The sequence below is a fragment of the Rhincodon typus genome, chromosome 5 (assembly GCF_021869965.1).
Source record: "Rhincodon typus isolate 14 chromosome 5, sRhiTyp1.1, whole genome shotgun sequence".
In the NCBI taxonomy this organism is placed as follows: Eukaryota; Metazoa; Chordata; class Chondrichthyes; order Orectolobiformes; family Rhincodontidae; genus Rhincodon; species Rhincodon typus.
This window is the reverse complement of record NC_063336.1, coordinates 24,860,645-24,886,697: the sequence shown is the minus strand read 5'-3', so window position 1 is coordinate 24,886,697 and position 26,053 is coordinate 24,860,645. Positions and strand designations below refer to the sequence as shown.

General features: G+C 38.6%; 1 protein-coding gene across 1 annotated transcript in view; it reads right to left on the bottom strand.

Moving 5' to 3' along the window:
• LOC109934916 (prolyl endopeptidase) overlaps positions 1-26,053 on the bottom strand; it is a 130,754-nt gene continuing 104,701 nt past the window's right edge. Inside the window, exons 12-15 of the mRNA XM_048596701.1 lie at positions 23,984-24,078; positions 10,994-11,125; positions 7,684-7,840; positions 1-1,774 (exon numbers count right to left, since the gene is read on the bottom strand). Coding sequence (XP_048452658.1) covers positions 1,483-1,774; positions 7,684-7,840; positions 10,994-11,125; positions 23,984-24,078 — 676 coding nt within the window. The 3' untranslated portion in view covers positions 1-1,482. The remainder of the gene's footprint in view (positions 1,775-7,683; positions 7,841-10,993; positions 11,126-23,983; positions 24,079-26,053) is intronic.

The window sequence follows — 26,053 nt, the reverse complement described above, 5'->3', positions numbered from 1 at the left end:
TGTTTGGCAAATTGCATTTTATTTTTTCAGGTTCTAAAACCCGGTACATTAATTCAGCATAAGAAGGTGTGAACCTGAATTATTAGTTATTAGTGCTTTCTTCAACCGAGATTTGAGGTAAAAATTATATTGTTTAACAGTCAAATGCAACTTAAATGCACTGAAATTACATGGTAAAGTATGTGGCTGTCTGAAATTAGTTTTAAAACTATGTTGTATTTGTAGCTTATTTTGCTGTATATCCAACAGAGACTAAGCTAAGAAAAATAATTCATAAGCCTATGCTCTATTTCAATACACTACTTACACCTTATAAATCAAAAACTTCTAAATCAGCATTAGTATAACTTAATTCTACTGCGTCACAACATGTGATTTACCAAATGCATCCAATACATTTGGACAAAAATCTCAAAACACCTCTCCTCTCTACCACCTGGTGAAATTGCACATTACCGGGAAAAATGCAGCAGGAGCTTTCAAAAATCCAAGATGTATTGTGCTGGGCTTTCTTTAAACAGACAAAGCACACAAAATAACCTATCAGAACACAGAAAAATGTGATATTCTAAGTTACATCACAGTGATACAAACTTAGATTATTTACTGTGTCCCTGAATTTTCATGCTTACAAATGGCTTTAAACAATGCCATATATAACCAAGCACATGGAAATTGACCTGTTCCAATGTAGTGGGGTGGACCAGTCTATAAAGTCACAAACTAATTGCTTACAGCAATGGAAAGCTATTATTTATACATCTGGAAAGTAGAAGAAACGTCAACCCCAGAGCATTATTCATTTTATTCAGTTTGTTTAAATAATGAAAATAATTGTTACCATTCTAATGGAAGCATTAGTAGATGTGAGTAATTGATGATCAAAAGGAAAGGGAAATGGCAGAAAAGTCTGAATTATGCTGAGTACAAAGTAAAAATCCACACCAAATGAAATGTTTCTATACCTTTCTGTACTGTAGAAAACAAAAATGTTTAAACGGACAATTACTACGCCATTTATTTGAAAATCTCCTTAATTATTTAAATCTAGCTTTATTAGCTGGAGTTTCTTTTCAAGTGGAAAAAAGGTCCAATTGTGTAAAATAATCTCAGGTTATGTCCAATTCCGACAATATTCCACGTATACAGGTTAAAAACACACAAACACAAAATGGATATCACTATAATAATAAGAAATTGTGTTTATAGGAGTAAATAACCACTGGAATCTTTAGTGGCTTATTTATTTCTCAAAATGCTGCACACAGCTGTTAAACTTTAACTACTTTTTTTTTATTTTGTATCTCTTACTTTGTAGGAATTGTTATTCTACTGAGGTCTGAAAATACCCTTCAATCTCAAAGAACATATTACTTTATGATGATCCTATTCTTAAATGTCTGATGCGTATTCTAAATTTGTTTACATGTTTTGAAACCACACCTTCAATACCAACTATATGAATATATAACAAAACCTATCTCAATTGACCCATTCAAGATGCAATGTTTCTGCAATGAAGGCATACATATCAGTGACCTCCTGAATTACTTTAGCTGTTGGCTTTCCTGCACCATGCCCAGCCTTGGTATCAACATAGATGAACAGGGGGTTACTCTGATTTGGGCTACGGCCAACAACATGTTGCAGAGTAGCTATGAACTTCATAGAATGGAGAGGAACGACACGGTCATCGTGATCTGCTGTCATCAACAACATTGCTGGATACTGAATGCCATCATCTGGTAGTTTAATATTGTGAAGTGGTGAGTATCTAAAAAAATACAGATATAACCATTAATAGTCTTAAAGAATTGGAGTATTACAGATACACAATATCTTGGTCAAGAATACGAAACAGAAGACTTACTAATTCCAAAAATTAATTAGTTAAGTTTACAATTCAGTCTGACAATTAAGATACCGTATTAAAGCCTCTGTGGTAAAACAGATAATTAGTGAAAACATACGCATGTTATATCATGAAATTTTCTTCCAATACTAAATTTTATTCATTGAACTGGTTGCAGTCTTGAGTTAGGATCTCAATGGCACAAGACTCATGTCACTAGACTCATGTCACTGATGCATCTATAGAGGTAATTCCTACCTTTCCATATAAGTGAAAACATTATTTTCAATTTATTTTTTGCACAAGTAAAAATTGTCATAAATAATGTAAGTTCACTGGTACTTTCACAGCATGAATAAAAAATATCCAATGTACCCTTCGAGACTGAAAACTGTACCATCCCAGTCTTGATTTATGGAATCTACAACTCAAATTATTTGGGAGCTTAAGACGTTAGGTTGTCTGTGTACTATTCTCACATATACATAACATAAGAACTAGGAGCAGGAGTAGGCCATCTGGCCCCTCGAGCCTGCCCCGCCATTCAAGAAGATCATGGCTGATCTTTTTGAGACTCAGCTCCACTTACCCGCCCGCTCACCATAACCCTTAATTCCTTTACTGTTCAAAAATTTATCTAGCCTTGCCTCAAAAACATTCAGCGAGGTAGCTTCAACTGCTTCACTGGGCAGGGAATTCCACAGATTCACAACCCTTTGGGTGAAGAAGTTCCTCCTGACCTCAGTCCTACATCTGCTTCCCTTTATTTTGAGGCTATGCCCCCTAGTCCTAGTTTCACCGGCTAGTGGAAACAACCTCCCTGCCTCCACCTTATCTATTCCCTTCATAATCTTATATGTTACTATAAGATTCCCCCCTCATTCTTCTGAATTCCAATGAGTATAATCCCAGCCTACTCAGTCTCTCCTCATAATCCAACCCTCTCAACTCTGGAACCAACCGAGTGAATCTCCTCTGCACCCCTTCCAATGCAAGTATATCCCTTCTCAAGTAAGGAGACCAAAACTGTACACAGTACTCCAGGTGTGGCCTCACCAGGACCCTATACAGCTGCAGCATAGCCTCCCTGTTTTTAAACTCCATCCCTCTAGCTATGACAGACAAAATTTCATTTGCCTTTTTAATTAACTGCTGCACCTGCAATCGTACTTTTAGCGATTCACGCACAAGGATACCCAAGTCCCTCTGCACAGCAGCGTGCGGCAATTTTTTACCATTTAAAACACAGTCTATTTTGCTGTTATTCCTACCAAAATGGATGACCTCACACTTATCAACATTGTACTCCATCTGCCAGACCTTTTCCCACTCACTTAGACTATCTATATCCCTCTGCAGACTTTCAGTGTCTTCTGCGCACTTTGCTCTACCACTCACCTCAGTGTCATCTGCAAATTTCAACACACCACACTTAGTCCCCAACTCCAAATCATCTATGTAAATTGTAAACAATTGCAGTCCCAACACTGATCCCGGAGGCACACCACTAGCCACTGACCGCCAACCAGAAAAACACCCATTTACCCCGACTCTTTGTTTTCTACTCGTCAACCAATCCTCTATCCATGCCAATACATTAGCTGTAATAACGTGCAACTTTATCTTATGTCACAGCCTTTGGTGTCAAATGCCTTCTGGAAATCCAGATACACCACATCCACAGGTTCCCCATTGTCCACCATGCAAGTAATGTCCTCAAAGAATTCCACCAAATTAGTTAAACATGACCTACCCTTCATGAACCCATGCTGGGTGTTCCCAATGGGACAATTTATATCCAGATGTCTTGCTATTTCTTCCTTAATGATAGATTCAAGCATTTTCTCCACTACCGAAGTTAAGGTAACTGGCCTATAGTCACCTGCTTTTGGTCTACTTCCTTTTTTAAACAGTGGCGTCACATTGGAAAAAAGCCAATCTGCAGGAACCACCCCAGAGTCCAGTGAATTTTGGTAAATATTTACTAGTGCATTTGCTATTCCCCCCATCACCCCTTTTAGTACCCTGAGATGCATTTTATCAGGGCCAGGAGACTTGTCTACCTTTAGCCCCATTAGCTTGGCCAGCACTGCCTCCTTAGTGATAATGATAGTTTCTAGGTCCTCACCTGCTACAACCTTCTTGCCATCAGTTTTCGGCATGTTATTTGTGTCTTCCACTGTGAAGACCGACAAAATAACTATTTAATGCCTCTGCTATTTCCTCATTTCCAGTTATTAAATTGGCCTTCTCATCCTCTAAAGGACCAATGTTTACCTTCGCCACTCTTTTACAAGTTACATATTTATAGAAACTTTTGCTGCCTGTTTTTATATTCTGAGCTAGTTTACTCTCATAATCTATCTTACTTTTCTTTATAATTTTTTTTGTGGCTTTCTGTTGGTCTTTAAAGATTTCCCAGTCTACTAGTTTCCCACTACTCTTTGCTTTTTTGTATGTGCTTTTTTCCAGTCTGATACTTTCCTTTATTTCCTTGGACATCCATTGCTGACTATCTCTTTTCCTACAGTTCTTCCTTACCACTGGATCATACTTTTGCTGAGCACTGTGAAAAGTCGTTTTGAAAGCCCTCCACTGTTCCTCAATTGACCCACCATAAAGTTTTTGCTTCCATTCTACCTTAGCTAACTCCTCCCTCATCCCATCATAGTCTCCTTTGTTTAAGCACAGGACATTGGTACTGGATTTTACCTTCTCACGCTCCATCTGTATTTTAAATTCGACCATACTGTGATCGCTCCTTCCGAGAGGATCCCTAACTGTGAGATCATTAATTATTCCTGTCTAATTACACAGGACTAGATCTAGGATAGCTTGCTCCCTCGTAGGTTCCATTACACATTGTTCAAGGAAATTATCGCGGATGCATTCTATGAACCCCTCCTCAAGGCTGCCATGACCGACCTGGTTTGGCCAATCGATATGTAGATTAAAATCCCCCATAATAATTGCTGTACCATTTTTACACACATTAACTATTTCTATGTTTATTGCCCGCCCCACCACGATGTCATTATTTGGTGGCCTATAGACCACACCTATCAGCGACTTCTTCTCCCTGCTATTCCTAATTTCCACCCAAATGGATTCAATGTTTTGTTCAGTAGAACCTATATTATCGCTCGCTACTGCCCTGATATCATCCTTAAAAATCAGAGCGACACCACCTCCCTTATCTTCCTGTTTGTCCTTCCGAACAGTTTGATACCCCTGGATATTTAACTTCCAGTCATGACCATCCTGCAACCATGTCTCTGTAATGGCCACTAAATCAGACCCATTTACTATGATTTGTGCTGTCAACTCATCCACCTTGTTTCGAATACTCCGAGCATTCAGACAAAGTGCCCTTACGCCAATTTTTGCACCTTCTTTTTGAGTCCTATCAACTCCATTGCTTCCTCGTCACCTGCTAACCTGCTGCTTTGCCTTCCATTAATTGTTATACTCCCTGTACGCTCACTCCTCCCTTCGCCCCTACTTACTAGTTTAAAGTCCTATTAACCACCCTATTTACCCTTTTTGCCAGAACACTGGACCCGGCCCTGTTCAGGTGGAATCCATCCCAGTGGTATAGATCCCTCCTGTCCCAAAACTGATGCCAGTGCCCCATGAAAAGGAAACCCTCTTTCCCACACCACTCTTTTAGCCACATGTTTACTTCCCTGATCCTCGCCCCTATGCCAATGTGCACGTGGCTCGGGCAGCAATCTAGAGATTATGACCCTTGAAGACCTGTCTTTTTAATTTTGTTCCTAGCTTTTCATAATCCCGAAACAGGTATTTTTTCCTAGTCCTGCCTATGTTGTTGGTACCTACGTGGACCACAACAACTGGATCCTCCCCCTCCCTCTCCCTCTCCCTCTCCCTCTCTAGTATCCTTTCAAGCCGGTCAGAGATGTCTCGCACCCTGGCACCGGGCAGGCAACACACCATGCGGGACTCTCTATCCTGCTTACAAAGGATACTGTCTATCCCCCGATGATGGAATCCCCTACAACTACAATCTGTCCTTTAGCTCCCCACTCTTAAATGGCTTCCTGAATCACGGTGCCATGGTCAGTTGGCTCATCCTTCCTGCAGCCCTGTTCCTCATCCACGCAGGGAGCAAGTGCCTCATACCTGTGGGACAATGTCAAGGGCTGCGGCTCCTGTGTTCCTGTCTGCAGGGTCCCTCTACCTGCCTCACTCGCAGTCACACACTGCTGTCCCTGGCCGCTGATCGAATTAACATTAGTTAATCTACTAGGTGTGACTGCCTCCTGGAACACAGCATCCAGGTACCTCTCCCCCTCCTGGATGTGCCGCAGTGTTTGGAGTTCGGATTCCAGCTCATCAATTTTGAGCCGGAGCTCCTTAAGTAGCCAACACTTGCTGCAGATGTGGTGACTGCCGTTCTTAATGGGATCAGCTAGCTCCCACATCATACAGCTCTTTTCTAAATTCACCTAGCCAATGAGTTGCATTGGAATTCTCTTCTGTGTTGCCAACATGCTGCTTTAATTCAAAGGATGCTCAATTCCAAATTTGGTGTTCAGCTCAGAGTGGCACAGTCCAACACACAAGCAATTGTTCTTGCAACTTCTGAGCTGTTTTAAGTTCATTTTTTCCCTTCTCTCATGCATGAATTTAGCACTCTGATACAGCTACAACAATTATGTAGAACTGATAGATTAACATATGGTTTAATAGATGGAAGTCTAAAGCAACCTCCTGTCAATAAGATCTTGGGGTAAATTCTACAGAAGGGAAACTGACAAAAATTTCTCAAAATTCATAATGAAAATGATAAACGCACAACCATATGAAGCTTACTGTTCATTGCTGATATTTAAAACTCATCTTAGGGCGGCAATATTGCAAAGCTGCTGTAACTTGACTTTTGCTTGCAACAATAATGGAGTACGTTTTATCAACTTGAATCCTCATTTTCTAGTTTATTTCAAAATGCATTTGTTCTTCAAATAAGTTTTGAATCTCATATTTCTTCATTTGCATATATGTGCTTTCTATCCCTTAAAGTAACAAAAAAGAAATTTGCTTCCCTTTCTATTTCCTCACAATCTATTATGGAGCATTTGCAAAGTACCAAAGTAAGCTTGTACAGTGATCATCTATAAAGATCTATCAGTATGCAACTTGTCTCAGAACTGAAGGTTCATACATATGTATTTGTTGTAAGAGATCCTGCTTAATGACTAACAACCAGGTCTGCCATAGCTCGCTCTTTGTAAAAATCAATCAGTTCGGATGCATTACATTTCTGGAACAAGTGAGATTTGAACCTAGGCCTCCTGGCTCAGTGGTAGGGACACTACACGGAACCCTAACATCTCTGTGAAACTTGCCTTGGATATTTCCTAAGCAACTTGCTCAGATGAGTTACCTGCCTTTGCTATCTTCCAATCAATCTGTTCAGAGAAGTAATTAAATGCCTTTGGAGCAGGTGAAACTTGAACCCGGGCATTCTGGCTCATAAGGTAAGGACATTACCACTGCACCACAACAGCCTGTACAACTTGCCTTAGATATTTTCTAATCAATCTGTTCAGAGATATTGGAGCACTTTGGAGCAGGTGGGACATGAGCCCAAGCTTGGAGGTACAGACAATATCACTGCACCATAAGGTTCAGCCAATTCTTCCTTTCAAATTGAGGACATCCCAGATAAATTGCCTTTCCTGCTATGGCAATCTGCTCACAACCTATGCTAAGAACTGGGCTTGAAGTTCTTGGCTTATAGGATTCCGTTGCTCTCAGTTTGAAAAAATATCAGAGCATCTTTCCGAATGTTTCAATATAAAACTTACTTGATTAAGTATTCAAACTGTTCCTTGCAGTCTGAACAGCCAAAGTCAGTGGTCCATGCATGTCCAATGGTGAACTTATGGAATTTAAGCATATCCATGACTCCAACCTGCACTACAGCACAGCCAAAGAGGTCAGGTCGCTGGTTGACGCAAGCCGCTGGAAAAAGAGTGAGATTGAGAAACATAAGCAAGTGGGACTAGTTTAGGGCTATAGTCAGCATGGACTGGTTGGACCGAAGGGACGGATTCCATGCTGTATGACTGTATAAGAATGGTCAAAATTAACTTAAAGATGTTTATCATGTTATCCTGATACATCCACACAAACACACAAAAGCCTTAATGAACTTGTTTTATTTAATTAATTAGGCAGTAATCATCGAAAGCATGTTTAAAAATAACTCTTCATTGCATCCAAAACAATACTGAAAATCAAATATGCTTCTTTACAGTTTAGTTTCTTATTATTCATTTCTTTAACAGGATGTCATTTTCAAAAATCTAAATCATTTGTGAATCACTTTATAGAAGATATTTCCAGTTTGACAGGCCAATAGGATCTCAACTGAGCCAAGTAGAATGCATCACAAATTTGGAGCTTTATACCATCCTCCTCCTTCCTTAAAATCAGTCTGAATGTAATATTAAATTTTATTTGCAAATAATAATGTTCAAAGGCACTTTTGAGGTAGCGATGCTAGTTCTGTTAAAAGGAACACTTACTTTTAGTGCAAACTTTCAGCATGCAACATTTTAAAGTCAGAACCAACAAAGTCAGTAGTTTGGTAAAGCCATTGTTGTTCATTTTAAGGAATAAAACGATTTTCTGTATGTCAGATGTACAAATCAAATTTATCTATTGATTTTTTGGAATCTTGCTCGTTCAGCTCTCATTGAAAACGGTACAAACAGTGCTCATGGTTATTCTTATGCAAGAATTCCTAGCCTTAGCTATTGTACTCACTTCACATTTCCCAATCAGATGCATGCTAACAAGATTTCCAAAGTCAACTTCCTTTAACAAGTTTATAACTTACCGGTTGCAGCCACCTTCAACATCAGCATGTTATGCTGTACAATCTATTCTTTATAAATCATTCAAAATACTTTCCTTATCAATTGAAATTTCTAGGTGTACAGAAAAGATTTTAATAAAAGTATTCACTATAAAACATATTTACTTGCCCCTTCTGTCTTTTAATTCATTAAAGCTTTCAATTTAAGGCCACAACCAATTTCAAAACGAACTTTGAACATGTTTTTGCCAAGAGTTATGATTCAATTAGCTCATTCTGAATTATGTAGTCAGACCATAAATGTCCAACTTCCAAGAAAATACTGAGTCTAGTTATCACTGTAAGACAGCAATGACTGATAAGTGCTAGATGATGAACAATGAAAGGCAAATTTGTAATACAAAAGACTTAATTTGTCATTAGTACATTTTAAACATTAATGGTTTTCCTCTCCAGATCACCCTGATAGCGTATGTTCTTTGGTTGCAATTTTTTTTTGCCCACTTCAAGTTGCCTACATGTAACAGCAGTGATAGGCCTTGCTCTAAATTGTAGATTAGAAAGATAGCCTTGCAGGGGAGACAAGGATAGGTAACAAATATGGCCTTTCAAATACTGCCTCCATTTTGTGAACAAATTTAAAAAATAGCATTTCTGATGCCACCAAATAAATGATTCAGCCAAATAATATCACTAGAGATAGTAGGAACTGCAGATGCTGGAGAATCCGAGACAACAAAGTGCAGGGCTGGATGAACACAGCCGGCCAAGCAGCATCATAGGAGCAGAAAGGCTGACGTTTCGGGCTAGACCCTTCATCAGAAAAGGGGGAGGGGAAGGGGGTCCTGAAATAAATAGGGAGAGATGTTATTTGACTGGGGGTATGATGCAGCTCTTAATTGGTATGCATATTGTTGCACCCTGTGCCAAAACTCAAAATCAGTTATTGAAGTTACAATTTTTGGTTTGTGTGAACTCTTTGTAAAATAAAAGCTGGCTTTAATATTGTAGAATGGCAGAGCTTTGCCTCTGCGCACAAAGTGTATGAGAGTATTAAACAGGCTTCTCTTTATTCATCCTGGTAAGGTTTTTCCTTTTCCAATCACTCTTCATATCGTTAGATAGTATGATCATCAAATACACCTCACCATGAAAATCCCCTTCAATGCATTACATAAGACCATAAACAGAAACAGGAGTAGACCATTTAGTGCCTGGAGTCTGCTCTGCCATTCAATAAGATCATGGCTGATCCGGCATTCCTTTTATCAATGTTCCTGCCCTTTCCTCATAACCCTTGATCCCTGACTGAGCAAAAATCTTTCTATCTCAGCCTTAAATATACACAAGGACTATTCTCCCACAGCTCTCAATGGCATGCAGTTCCAAAGACTTACATCCCTCAAAGAAGAATTTCCTCCTTACCTCAGTCTTAAATTGGCAGCCCTTAATTCTGAGACTTTGTCCTCTGGTTTGAGACTCACATGTGAGGGGAAACATCCTCTCAGCAGTATCATATCAAGCCCCTTAGGAATCCTATACGTTTCAATGAGATCACCTCTCATTCTTCTAAACTCCAATGAGTCCCAAACTGTTTAATCTTTGCCCAAAAGACAATCCCTTCATACTGGGGATCAACCTAGTGAAACTTGTCTGAAATGCCATCAATGAAATAATGTATTTTCTTAAACAAAATAAGAGGACGAAAACAGCTCACAGTTTTCCAGATGTGGTCTCACCAGCACCTTGTACAGTTGCAGTAAGACATCCCTTCTGTTATACTCCAACCCCCTCGAAATAAGGGCCAGCATTTCATTAGCTTTCGTGATTACCTGATGCACCTGTGTGCTAGCTTTCTGTGTTACGCACACAAGTATCCCCAAGTCCCTTTGCATTCCAGCTTTTTGTAATTCTTCTCCATTTAAATAATACCGTTCTTTTATTCTCCCTTCCAAAATGAACAACTTCACATTTCTCACATAGTACTCCATTCACTAACTTTTTGCCAACTTACTTAACCTATCAATAGCTCTCTGTAACCCTCTCAAAACCTGTCTTTCCACCTATTTGGATATTATCTGCAAATATGGCAACAGGTACATTTGCTTCCTTCCTCCAGGTCATTAATAGGAACTCTTATTGTCCACTCATGGCTTCCTGGTCATTAGCCAATTCTCTATCTATGCCAATACACCACTGCCAACACTGTGTGCTCTTATGTTGTAACTTAACCTTTTTGAGGTATTTGCCAAAAACACGTTTCCATCAATATATAAAAAGTCATACTGACATACCCACTAATAGACCACCATTAGAGCCTCCGTTAATGGTCAGTTTCTTTGAACTAGTGTAGCCCTTCTCGATGAGAACTTCAGCAGCCCGTTGAAAGTCATCAAAACAATTTTGCTTGTTTTCCAGCATACCCCCTACAAAGAGGCCACAAATAGATTTTAGTTAAAATGCTATATTAATTTGATCAGTTTCAAATGCTCCAGTCAACATTATTTCAGCAATAAGTAAATAACAAATGTTATCCAGATAGAATTTATCCTGCTACTATATATCAGAATTGATAAAAACTAAAGTATGTAACATAATGAAACACTTCGACACCTTCCTTTCCTAAAATGACAAATGTAGGTGCACCTTACAAGAGAAAAAAAAAGGCAGATTGGATTAGTTTAAAATAGCATCATGATTGGCACAGACATCGTGGGTCAAAGAGCTTGTTCCTGTCCTTGACTGTTCTATGTTCAATTCTGAAGATAATAGATAAACAAGGTGTTAATGGAAGGAATAATATTGTAACAGTCTCTAACATGAGGGACAAAGTATTTGACAAACTTTTGGGACTAAAGGCAGACAAATCATCAGAACCTGATGAGTTTTAAAGGAAGCAACTGCAGAGATAGTGGAGGCATTGGTTGAAATATTCCATAGGAACATACAAGATAGGAGGAGTAGGTCATTTGACCCCTTGAGCCTGCTTCGCCATTCATTATGATCGTGGCTGATCATTGAGCTCAATACCCTAATCTTGTCCTCACCAAACTAGAACTCACTGGATTCAGGGGGAATTCCAGAGGATTTGAAAACTACTAATGTGACACTCCTATTGAAGAAAGGAGGGAAACAGAAAGCAAGAAAATAAAATTCCACAGCTCTCAGGATTCCAGTGGATTGGAAAAGGGATGCAGTCTTCAAGAAATAAGGGAGAGAGAAAGCAGGAAAATATAGGTCAATTAGCCTAATATCTGATACTAGAGAAAATTTTGGGGTTCATCATGAAGGAAGAAATAGTGGACATTTAGAAAAGCTCAACACAAACAGGGTCAACATGATTTCCAGAAGGCATTGGATAAGGTGCCACATATTGCATAAGATAGGAGATCATGATATTGAGGATTGCTTATTATACAGAAGACAACGTCAGGATTAATGGTGTTTTTTAGGTTGGAAAGACGTGGAGTGCCTTGAGGATCAGTCCTAGGGCCTCAATTATTTCCATCTACAATAAAGACTTGGATGAGGGGCAGTGTGTAATGTATCCTAATTTGCTGATAATACAAAAATGGGCAGACGGGCATATTGTGAAGAGGACATGAGGAATCTTCAAGGGTAAAAAGGTAAATTGAGCAAGTGGACAAAAACTTAGCAGATGGGTTTAATGTTGGAAAGCGTGGCGTCATACAATTTGGTAGGATGAATCAAAGATAGACTATAATTCAAATGGAGAGAGACTCCAATATCAAACGCAGGGGTGCCTGGGTATTTTGATGCACGAAACACAAAACAGTTGCATGCAGGTAATTAAGCAGTAATGAATTCAGTAAATAAGAAGGCAAATAGAGTTTTGGCCTTTGCTGCTAGGATATTGGAGTGTTTTGGTCCCTGTTTTTAACATAGGATGTAATAGTATTGGAGGCAGTTCAAAAGAGATTCAGTCGGCTGATTTCTGGGGTGAAAGGGTTGACCTATTTAGAAAGGCAAAACAGATAAGGCCCTTAATCATTAGTGTTTAGAAGAAAAATTTTAGAAGAGAGGTGATTTTATCGAAACACACAAGATTCTGAGGGGCCTTACAGGGTAGATGTTAAGAAGATGTTTCCACCAGTGGGAGCATCTTGAATTAGGGAACACAATTACAAAATAAAGGGTGTTCATTTAAAACTCAGATGCGAAGGAATCTCGTCTCTCAGATGTTAGCAATATCTGGAATTCTCTGCGCAAGAGAAGCTAGTTCATCGACAGTATTTTTAAAAAGTGGTTGCCATATTTATGTCGAGGGCCAGGAGGCATTGACATGAAAGTGGAGTTGATGCCTAGGCAGATCAGCCATCATCTCAATAAACAGTGGGGCAGGTTTGAAGGATTGAATGGCTTATCCCGGCTCCTATTTCTAATCTTCTTTAGAATCTTTCTTCCAGTAAGAAGCATCCCATTTACCCTGCCTCTGCTCATAACAAAAAAGTTATTAATTCCAGGTCCATTGCAATAAACTTGTTCTTCAACCTCATCCTTCCCAAGTTAAGCAGTTCTTAACTGGAGAGAACTTTCCAACTAATGACTTGCATAAATTTAGCATTAACCTTTTGCTTTTCTCTTCACTTCTCTTAGAAAACCTAAATTGCCATTTCTTTATGTTCAGTCTTATCAACTTCCCCTTGTATTTTTAATTACTTTTTAAAATCTAAGCCCTTTTAAAGTTTAGAATACTTTTGCTGATCTTCATCAGCTTGGCAGTTGGAATTAGGTAGGGGTTAGGCTGTGGCTACTGTTATAGCTACATGCACCGGAGATAAACTCACACAATACAGGTAACTATATACCAGAAGAATATATTTACTTAAATTCCAGTCTCCATTCAGTAATCAAGGGAGTAGAACATTCATAAAGAAAAAATGGGGTTGCAGAACAAATACATATGCTGTGTAAATCTGAGCACTGAGATTACATGTTCAAAAACTGTGCTGATTATTCAGTTTACTTACTATCTAATCCAAGAGGAGTTTATCAAAATCTGGATTCCCAAGTAGCCACATGTGGCAAGTAGCTAATGTATTAGGCAACATTGTCTCACATGACAATTTTATTTGCACTATGATCACAATGTGAAGGATCTCCTGTTATTGGTCCTAAATTAAGTGCTTGCCACTTTCAACCAAGACATCCTATCATGGTTAGGTTAAAATATTATTTTAAATTAACTAATTTATATACTATGGAAGCCTCAACAGAAAGTGAATGTTGGGGTCCATGAGGTGATGCTGCATTTTTACTAGACTGCATTACAGTTGAACCACTGAGTCTGTAAACATCATGTTTTGGGGAAAACCTGCAGCTCAAAACCTACATCCTCCCAATCAGCCTGTTCTATCAATCAGATCAAGAAGCAGAACTCTCCTCAGAAGAGACTCCCCCCTTGTTCATAACAACAGCTGTAGCTTCCTTTCCAGTGAGTGACCTACTCTGAAATACTCGACTTATGACCAAAAGCTGGTAAGGAAGATGAGTGGAGCCATTTGGAATGAGGCCCAACTGTGACAGATTCCAGTCTGTACACTGGTTTCAGTTATACACATGTTCAATTAAGACAAAAGAATGAACTTGATCCCTGTGTCTCCTTAATACCACATAATTTGACAGTTTTAATTAAAAAAAAAACTTATCTCCCCTGAAACAAAATTAAGATTTAGATATGGCAAGTGCAATAATGTACCACAAGTGGTTTCACAGTATATCAATGTTGATATTAGGCTTCTACTATACTTCGATAAAATTATATCACATTATGCTCCATTCCACACTCAAGTCTGAGTTTCTGCAGTCTTTCCTCATACCTTATATAGCTGACAATAGGGATCAGTTTCTCGCTTCTTTACTGACTGCATCCAGCAACTGAAAAGTTCAGCATCCAAAACTGGACAAAGTATTCAAGCTGTGATCCGAACAAAGCTTTGAACAATTTGGATAAGGGTTCCACTGTCATTTCCATTGCTTTACGTAGCTTGAGATTATGTTGGCTTTGTCCATTTCTGTTTTGCATTGGTTAGAAACGTCAAACTTCAAGTTAACTACACAGTTGGTTCCCGTTTAGCTTCATAATTAGCTATTTCAACTGGAACATATCTATTCTTCCATTTCTATGTTCCTCCCACAAATATAGCACTTTACACTTCTCTGCATTAAATCTCATACAATACTTATCGACCCATTCCAAAATCTAACACTGCTTCACTGTGCTTACTTGCAGAACTCTTCACAATAATCATTCCTTCAAGTTGTGTGTAAATATTGACAATTAAATTAGGAGTAGGCCACTTCACACCTGTTGTTCCATTCAATACAATCATTACTTATCTGATTTAGCTTCAACTCCACCTGTCTACCTTGATATCCTTGCACCTCGTTCATTGAGAACCTACCTCTTTCTTAAAAATATTCAAAAATTGTGTCCTCATTCACCTCTTGAGGAAGAGTTCCAAAGACTCAATCCTATGAGAGAAAAAAGATCTCCATTGCCATTTTAAATGGGTGTCACCTTATTTTTAAACAATGACTTCTATTTCTAGATTCTCCCACAAGAGAAAACATTCTCTCCAAATCCACAATGTTATTTATGTCCCCTCAGGATCTTGTATGTTTCAATCAAGTCACTCTATAGCACTTGGGGCGAAAGGGATCAGAAGATATGGGGAAACAACAGGAACAAACAACTGAATTGGCTGATCACCCACCATCATAATGAATACCAGAACAGCTTTGAAGGGCCGAATTGCCTACTCCTGCTCCTAGTTTTTATGTCATCTCTTACACTTCTAAAGTCTAAAGCCCATCCTTTCACATCGGACAACCTGCTCTTTGCAGGTAATTCTCTAATGAACCTCCTCTTCTGATCCATTTTTGTCCTTCCTAAAATAAGGAGTCCTACACTATAATTCTGATATTATTTCACCAAAGCCATATGTAATTGAAACATAACTTCCCCTTTTTTGCATTCAGTTCTCACAATAAATAATAATATTTTATTTACTTTGCTAATACTTGCTACACACTAACATTTTGTGACTCAGGCACTTGGTCACCCAGTACCCTTCTGCATCTCAGAATCAGCAATCTCTGACCATTTCAATAATATATTAATTCATTCCTCCTGCCAAAACGGCAAATGTCATATTTTCCCGCAACATACTCCATCTGCCAGATCTTTGCTTGCTCACCTAACCAATTTATATACTTTCATTGTCACAACTTATTTTCCTACCTATCTTTGTATCATCAACAAATTTAGCACCCGTACTTTCTGTTGCTTCCACTGAATCATTTATAAAAATTGGAAAGAATTGACAGCCCAGCACTGATCCTTTGGCACACCATTTGTTAGGTCTTGCTAACCAGAAAATTACTCATTTATGCCTACTCTTTGTAGTAGGCAAAGAGGGTACAAGTCCAACTCTTCACATACAGGCAATGCCAGGGTTATGAATGGGTTCCATTCTTGAATATATTCCTAAGTCAATTGGTACACAAATTATACACACACACACACACACACAGAAAAGTTATTGTCTTACCAATGATCCCTGACTGAGAGTTATCATTGTTAACCACTACTCAGTATGACAAACATTATTCCGTTCCCGAGTTAACATTTCTTGAGAGGAAAGGTCACTCAACTTGACCCGAAACGTGAACAGATTTCTCCCAATATTTGGAGCCAGACCAGCTGAGCTTTTCCAGCAATTTGTTTTTGTTTCTGATTTCCAGCATCCATAGTTTTCAGTTTTTATATTCTGTTTCTATTTTTATTCTCTTTATTCAAATCATGCAGTTATTGGAGAATATTTGTAACAGCCAAACATTCAATACTTTATCACCTTTTAAAGTTTCTATTCCATTAGTATGTAGAAAGCTTTTTGCCTATTGCCAATTTTTCAAAATGTTTTCTAATGGGCAATCTCAATAAAATTACTTAAGCTATCATAATTTCAATTCAATTGTGTCATGTAATAAAATACAAGCTAAATGATTTACTTTACAAAACACTCCAGATTAGAGTAATTATGCCACATTATAATGTTAGATAAAGCTGAGTTGCATTTATTGAAAAGTAAACATGTATCCTTATATGGTGTTAAAGGGATTAAACACTACTTCCAATTTGACTTTTGATGGTATACTTTATCATTCTAGAAAACAAAAGCATGCAATACATGATGCCTCCTCCCCAGTTACTATCTTTAATTAATGTTTTGCTCATATACATTATTCTGTTGGAGCTGTGTTTAATTAAAGGGGACAATGTGCAGCAGCAATAATTACCACTTCATTTTGTCAGCAGTAACTTGGCAGTAAGTATATATCAACATTACTGCACTACAGGATAATCCAGCATTTGTATCTTAAATACAGGATCATGTTTATATATCCAAAATAACAGTACAAGTGACTCACAACATCAAGAAGAACCGTCTCAACTGTAAGGGCATTAGAGTTTAATAGAATAAAGAATTTTTAAGTGAAGTTATCAATCTATACCAGTCCCATTTCAGCTTGCATGCATCTCCAAAATATTCTCCATCTCTGACCCGACCTCAATCCATTTGCTGCTGAAATCTGTATTAATGCCTTTTTAACCTCTAGACTCAACTATTCCAATGGATTCAGAATTAACTTTTCATATGTTACCCTCAATACTATATTTCAATCAAAGTAGTGCTGGCCATCTTTCATCAGTTGCACCTGATCATCATGGTGGCTCAATGGTTTAAATTTAGCATTTTTACTTTTATAGCTTTTTCCTTTCTCTGCAACATCTCTCAGTCCTACAAAACATTCCTTCAAACTTTCTCTTTCTCTAACTCTGCTCTGCTCAGCAAACCACTCTGCTCACCCCAGCGTTGTCAATTGTGAATAAACAGTCACACTTTGCCTGAGTCAGAGATTTATGGATTCAAGACTCTTTCCGAACAGAGTTAAACACCAAGTCTAGAAAATAGTCATAAAAGCACAAAAAAAACTCTTCCACCCAACTAATCCACGCTGACCAGGTTTCCTAAACTGAACTAGTCACCTGCATTTGGCCCATATCCCTCTAAACCTTTCTTATCCATGTACCTGTCCAAATGTCTCTTAAAATGTTGTAATTGGTGCTCTTCTTTACCTCTTCCTCTGACAGTTCATTCCATATATGCACTACCCTCTGTGTGAAAAAGCTGCCCCTCAGAACTCTTAAATTTTTCCCCTTTCACTTAACCTATGCCCTCTAGTTTTGGTCTCCCCTAACCTGGGGAAAAGACCTTGGCTATTCACCTTATCTATACCCCTCATGATTTTATAAACCTTTTAGAAGGTCACCTCTTAGCCTCCTTTGCTCCAGGGAAAAATGTCCCAGCCTATCCAGCCTCTCCTTATAATTCAAACCCTCCAGTCTCAGTAACATCCTTGTAAGTCTTTTCTGCACCCGTTCCAGTTTAATAACAACCTTCCTATAGCAGGGTGACCAGAAATATAAACAGTATTCGAAATGTGGCCTTACCCATGTCTTTTGCAGCCATAACAGGATGTCCGAACTCCTATGTGAAATGCTCTAACTGATGAAGCCAAGCGTGCCAGATGCCTTCTTCACCATCCTGTCTACCTGTGATTCCACTTTCAAGGAACATGCTGACCCCCTAGATTTCTCTGTTTGATAACACTCCCCAGGGCCCTACCATCAGCCGAGTAAGCCCTGCCCTGGTTTTTCTTACCAAACTGCAATACCTCGCATTTACCTAAATTAAACTCCACCTGCCATTCCTCGGCCCACTGGGCCAGTTGATCAAGATAGGTGTACTCTTAGATAATCTTGTTCACTGTCTACTATACCACCTATTTTGGTTTCATCCGCTAACTTACTGAATGGGCCTCCTGTATTCTCATCTAAATTGTTCATATAAATGACGAATAATGTGGGCCCAGCACTGATCCTTGCTGCACTCTGCTGGTCACAGGCCTCCTGTCTGAACAACAACTCTCTCTCACCACCAAATCAAATTTGTATCCAATTGGTTAGCTCTCCCTGGATCCGATTGATCTAATTTCACTAACCAGTCCACCATATGGAACCTTGTCAAAGGCCTTGCTAAAGTCTATGCAGACAATGCCTACCGCTCTGCCTTCATCTGTCTTCTATACTTCTTCAAAACAACTCAATCAAGTTTGTGAGGCATGATTTCCCCATGCAAAATGGCATGCTGACTATCCCTAATCAGTCCGTGCCTTTTGAAAAGGATGTAGATCTTGTCTCTTCAGAATCCCGTCCAATAACTTACCTGCCATTGATGTCAGACTTACAGGTCTATAGATAGTTTCCTGGCTTTTCCTTGCAGTCTTTCATAAACAATGGCACAACATTAGCCGCCCTCAAGTCTTCCGGCAGCTCACTCGTGGCTATTGATGATACAAATATCTCTGCTAGGGGCCTCGCAATTTCTTGCCTAGCTTCCCACGATGTCCTGGGATACACTTGATCAGGTCCCTTAATTAGACTCTTTTCAAGACATCACTATTTATTTTCCCAAGTTCCCTAGCTTCTACGTCTTTCTTCACAGTAAACACTGACATGAAATATTTGTTAAGGATCTCACCCATCTCCTGAGGTTCCACATATAGATGGCCTTGTTGATCTGTAAGGGGTCCTATGCTCTCCCTAGTTACTCTTTTGTGCTTAATATCCTTGTAGAATCTCTTCAAGCTTATTCGCCCAAGCTATCTTATGTCCCCTTTTATTGGCCTCCTGATTTCCCCCTAAGTGTAGTCCTACACTCCCTTTACTCTTCAAGGGATTCACTTGATTTCAGCCATCTATAACTAACATACGCCTCCTTTTTCTTGACCAGTGCCTCAATATCTTTAGTAATCTAGAGTTCCCTTCTCCTTTTGCCCTTCATACTACCAGGAACATGCTGTCCCTGAACTTTTGATATTTGCTTTTGAAAGCCTCCCACTTGCCAGATGTTCCTTTATCTGTGAACAGCCTCCCCCAGTCAACTTTTGAAAGTTCCCGTCTAATATCATCAAAATTGGTCTTGTCCCAGTTTGGAACTTCAACTTGTGGACCAGGTCTATCTTCCATACTATTTAAAAACTAAATAAAATTATGGTCACTGGTCGCAAAGTGCTCCCTCACTAATACCTCAGTCACTTGCCCTGCCTTATTTCCCCAAGAGAAGATCATATTTTGCCCCTTCTCTAGTAGGGCCATCTACATATTGATTGAGAAATTTTTTTTTGAACACATTTAACAAATTCCTCCATATCAAAGCACTTAGGACTATGGCAATCTCATCTACGTTTGAAAAATTAAAATCCTCAACTATTACAACCCTATTATCCTTACTGCTATCTGTGATCTCCCTACACACTTGCTCCTCAATTTCCTGCTGACTATGGGGTGCTTATAGTACAATCCCATCAAAGTGATCACCCCTTCTTATTTCTCAGTTCCATCCATATAGCTTCATTGGACAATCCCAGGAATATCCTAAGTGCTGCCATGCTGTTTTCCCTATTCAAAAATGTTACTCCCACTCTTCCGTTGCCTCCCCTTCTATTCTTCCCATAGAATCTATACCCCGGAACATTGACCTACCAGTCCTGTCCCTCCCTCAGCCATGTTTCTGTCCCATATTGCCATCCAGGCTCTGAGTTCATCTGCCTTGTCTGTCAGGCCTCTTACATTGAAATAAATGCATTTTAATTCACAAATCTTCCCTCATCCTCTGCCATGCTCTTGAATGCCTTGTCTATTTAACTTGCTTTCTTTAACTTTTGTACCAGCCTCAGCCTTCTCTCTTATCTCACTACTCCTTAGGGTCCCACCCCACTGCCAGACTAATTTAGCCCCCAGCCCCCCAAAATATCTCTAGCAAATCTCACTGCCAAGATACTGGACCCCTCAAGTCCAGGGATCATCAAGTTGGAGTTGTGGAACAAAATACCCAGCTCTGAACGCAAACAGATTCAACGTTGATGGAAGAGAGGATTGAATTACATGGAGTGAATATGAGTAGAAAAGTTTTGAAAAAGAAACTGGTTTATTACATAGGAATATTGGAACAAGAGCTCTGAATAAACACAGTCAATAACTCTAAACCAAATTATTTGAGCACCCAGTTCTGGTAAGATAAATCAATAATAGCCAAATGATTTTGTTGAAAATGAATCATGTTCGTGAAAGTTATGCTGGATAAAATTAATTTACATACATTTGGTGTGTACCATTTGTACTCATAAGAACAGGAGTAGATCATTCACCCCCTCAAGCCTGTTCCTCTATTCAATGAGATCATGACCGATTTGTGGCCTAAGTCCATATATCTGCCTTTGGCCCATATCCCTTAATATCTTTGCTTAACAAAAATTTATTTATCTCTGATTTAAAAATAAACCATTAGCATCCAATGCCATTTGTAGAAGAGTTCCAAACATCTACAACCCTTTGTGTGTAGAATCGCTTCCTAACATCTCCCTTTGAACGGTGTGGTCCTAATTCTCAGACTATATCCCCTGGTTCTAGAACCCTTGACCAGTGGAAATAATTTATCTATCTGTCTTTTCCTGCAGGCAACTGTGTGTGGAGTTTGCACATTTTCTCCGTCTGTGTGGGTTTCCTCTAGATGCTTTAGTTTCCTCCCACAGTCCAAACATGGGTGGGTCAGTCATGGGAAATGCAGGGTTACAGGGATTTATTAAAAGGAGCAGCACGGCGGCTCAGTGGTTAGCACTGCTGCCTCACAGCGCCAGGAACCCGAGTTCGATTCCAACTTCGGGCGATTGTCTGCGTGGAGTTTGCACGTTCTCCCAATGTCTGCGTGGGTTTCCTCTGGGTGCTTCAGTTTACTCCCACAGTCCAAAGATGTGCAGGCTAGGTGGATTGGCAATGCTAAATTGCCCATCGTGTCCAGGGATGTGTAGATTAGGTGGGTTATTGGGGACGGTTCGGGGTGGAATGCTCTGAGGGTTGGTGTGGACTTGTTGGGCCAAAGGGCCTGTTTCCACACTGTAGGGATTCTATGATTTATGTTAATATCTTGTAGACTTCGATCAGATCAACCCTTAACTTCCTAAATTCTACAGAAAATAGGCCTGTCCTCATAACTGAGCTCCTGAAGTCCAGTTATTATTGGGCTTAATGGCTATTTTCTACTCCTAAGATATTGCTGCCTGAGCTTTTGTTTTTAAAAAAATGTGAAAGATCAAATAAAGCTTAACCCTCTGAATGATTGCATCGAAATCTGGAAGATTTGCAATCTTACACTGTTCAAATATTTTTACTACTTTTGATAGAAACATAACTAATTTAGTTTGTTGGATAATATTAGCAAAAGGATATTATGAGTTATTTGTTCACAAAAATACACACCTGCTAATATCCTTGCTACATTTCAGGATGACAAGTCCCTTAATCAAAAAACTCAAATGATTTCAGAGTGGCTAGAATTAGGACAGTGCAGAGCAATGAGAACATTTAAGCATACTGTAAAAATTGATTGTGCATTTAAATAGTGCACAATAAATGGAAACAGAATAAGAGATGGAAATTCCACAAACAGACAAAATGCTAGAGGATTACAGGAATTGTTGGGAGGAGGCAATAGCATGATAATATCACTGGACCTCGATGTCATAAGGATATCAGGCTAATTCTTTGGGGTCACAGGCTCAAATCCACCATGGCACCTGGTGTAATTTAGATTCATTTACCCAAATCTGTTTAAAACTAATGATTACAAAACTATAAATAGTCATAAAACCCATTGAATTCACTAATGGCCTTATGGTATATGGTCCACGTGACTCACAGCCATGTGACTGCTTGTTAACTACCTTCAGAATGGTCTAGCAAATCACTTAGTCCAAGGACAGTGCAGATGGGCAACAAATTCTAGTGACACCCACATACCAAGAAAGAACACATAATTAAACAACACTTTTACATGTAGAATTACATTAGAAAGGAAAACTTGCACGTCTATTAGTCCGATTCACAGTCGAGACATTCCAGCCCAATTGCTTACGGCCAATTAATAAAGAAATAGTGTGATTGTTGCATTGTAAGAAAGACACCATTGTCTAAAGACAATATTGGAAAATAGTCAGGTGATTAGAAAACGAGCACTCAGACGGAAGTAATTTAAAGCAAAATGAAGCATAACTGCAAGACTATAGGTATATACATTAATAAATTAATTCTAATGATTTAAGATTAGAAACTAATAGCCTAACAGAACTGACACGAATTTCCATTGTTAGGAATATACATGGGCCACTGTCTAGTGACATTGCCACTGTACTACCTGCGCTAGATTTTAAATGAATATAGCTTAGCTGATGATTTAATTACATTCATTGCTCGATGAAAGTTGCAATAGATACTTCAAAAAAACCTACGCAGATATGTTATGACACACATATGAACCCTGGGCTTTCTGGCCCAGAGGTAGGATACTACCATTATGTCACAAGGGCCCTTATGAAAAGTAAATATAACTGGAAAAATCAATATAAATAAACAAATCAAATTCAAAAAGAAAAAGCGTTCAACAAATAAGCAAGCAATCCAAGGTCAAATATTAAGATCGCAATTACTTGATTGATATAGAGCTCTGGAACATACGTAGCTCTGGTTCCATATGGCTCTGGAAATGCAATTTCAATGTTCTGAAGCCACAAACACAGGACTATAAAGTCATTACATTAAAATCTAGAGAGACAAAATGCTTGTGGGCATTTAGGAGATGCCATAAATAAAGATTTAAAAGCAGCATAGATATCTCAAAGAGCAGTTAGCATGGTTCTGGAAGTAATATAATTTGGAAGCCATATAAATCTAATGAAATTCTTTGAGATGCTAACAAAACTTGTGGAAAAGATAATCTTGTAGCTTACGTGGATCCTTGAAAGATGCTGAACACAGTTTTTTCCAGACTTGGAAGATTAAGAATCATGGGCAAGATGATATATTGTTTGGATAGATTCAGAACTGCTCAGCACAGAAGACACATGTGAAAAGAGTTCCACTGGGGAATATAATGGAGTAAACTAGATTTATGCCAACTGCAACACACAAATATTGTTGAAAATCATAGTCCAATACTTCCTAGAACCTGATAAACACAATCAAGTTGGCCGCTCAATGAAAAATGAGAATTAAAGATTAGTCTGATATGCAAGGAGATAAAAGAAAAGCATTTCAGGTGTAAAGTTTATATCCATGTGCCGGTGTACGTTGATTACCTTACCTTTGTGCCAACTTTCCCCATATTCTCCTCCTCCTCTGATATTAGCAACAGCCAAAATACCACCCAGATGCCTCACAAAAATAAGCCTTGAAACACTGTAAAAGTTGAAGAGAAATATGTTATACAATAATTTAATGTGTTACTTTGAGAATTGACAATTACATAAAAGCTATTCAACAAAATTTTAATTTGGCAAATATTTTTCAAAAGAAAGCCTGTAAAAGGAAATGCAACTCAAACCATGAATTGCTTTATTACAGTTGAGGAAAAAAAAAATCAGAGAAACTCTGACATTTTTAACGTTACAAATAACCTCTGGAAGAGGTCTCTATCAAAATCCTAAACAAGAGAAATAAGGTACAACACCAACACGAACGGGTCACCGGACCCGAAATGTTAACTCTGTTTTCTCCTTCACAGATGCTGCCAGACCTGCTGAGCTTTTCCAGCAACTTTGTTTTTGTTCCTGATTTACAGCATCCGCAGTTCTTTTGGTTTTTAGAAATAAGGTAAATTTGGGAGTATTATTTCTTGGCAAGCCAAGACATGAGAACAAGGTTGTGTGGGGTATGTGTTACAAATGATGAAAAGGACAATTTAGGTCAGATCCTGGGAAGAACTTTTTATTTTTTAAGTATACAGAATAACCAACAGTTCAAGTAATCTTCTGGGTCAGTTTATAGATTCACTCAAGATGCAGTAAGATGATGTAATGGGAGAAAACATATCCAATTTTCTCACATTGTGTGTCAACAGTGGATGAATGGCCTGGCTCATCTGACTGCATCTTGTGAAGGGTGAACAAAGTACTGAAACATGAGCGGGCACTGAGAATATCTTGCAAGTCCAGCTTTTCAAGAGAAGGGGGAGAAAATCTACAAAAAACAACTTTAAGCTTTAAAATGGAATCTCAAAACAATACCATTAATTAACACTTTCTTTCAAATACAAAAATGTCAAATTTGCATTATTTCACAAACAAATCAGAAAACAATAATTGTATGCATATCAAAAGAATTTTGTTAATCAAAATGCACCTAGACTTTCTATTGATCATTTAATATGGAAGATCTGCACAAAGAAGTGCGATGCAGTCCTCTTGGTGATACTCCCAAGGGACAGAATTGACAGCTGGAGAATATCACTGATGGAAACATCACAAACTTTTAATAAGCTTCTCAAAAGATCACAGAATCTTCAAACTACAGTATATTTGCAGACCACAATATTTACAATAACTTCACATATACACGTGGTCTATGCATATATTCCTCAAAATATTAATATTGACTATTTATTAATAAAAATAAATACACAAGAAAAATTTATTTTCAATGAATACATGACAGTAAATATGCCAACGGTAATAAATCAACTTTAGCCTTTATAGTACTGAATGTTCTTAAAACATAAAACTCCAATGACTTTAAAATATTAGTAAAGTCTGAGTTATTCACAAAAGTGTGACAAGAAACTTTTTATAGCTAACCTTAATTATAGTGTTAATGCCTGCATTTTGCTTTGATTAATTTGCAAGTGTGAACTTTCACCTAAATCAAAAGATTACTGATTCAAACCTCACTCTGGTCTATGAGTACATAATCCAGGTTGACACTTTTTGGAAAAGTGGTATTGTGAAAGGTGGTCAGAGATAGTAAGAACTGCAGATGATGGAATCAGAGGTAACACAGCGTGGAGCTGGAGGAACACAGGAGGCCAGGCAGCATCAGAGGAGCAGGAAAGTTGATGTTTCGGGTCGGGTCGGGTCGGGTTCCAACCCGAAACGCCAACTTTCCTGCTCCTCTGATGCTGCCTGGACTGTTGTGAAAGGTGCTGACTTTTTTGGATGGTATTTTAAACTGAGACCCTACCAGCCTAATCTGGTGGAGCAACAAGCTGCTAATAGTGCGTTTTTGAAGGTGGTTTTTCTTCACATCCCCTCTAATCCTTCTGCCACTTAGATTGAATCTATGATCCCTGGTTTTTGATCTCTCTGCCAAAGGAAACAGGTTCTTCTGTCAACTCTAACTCTACCACTCACAATTTTGTATAGCTCAATCATGTCACCCC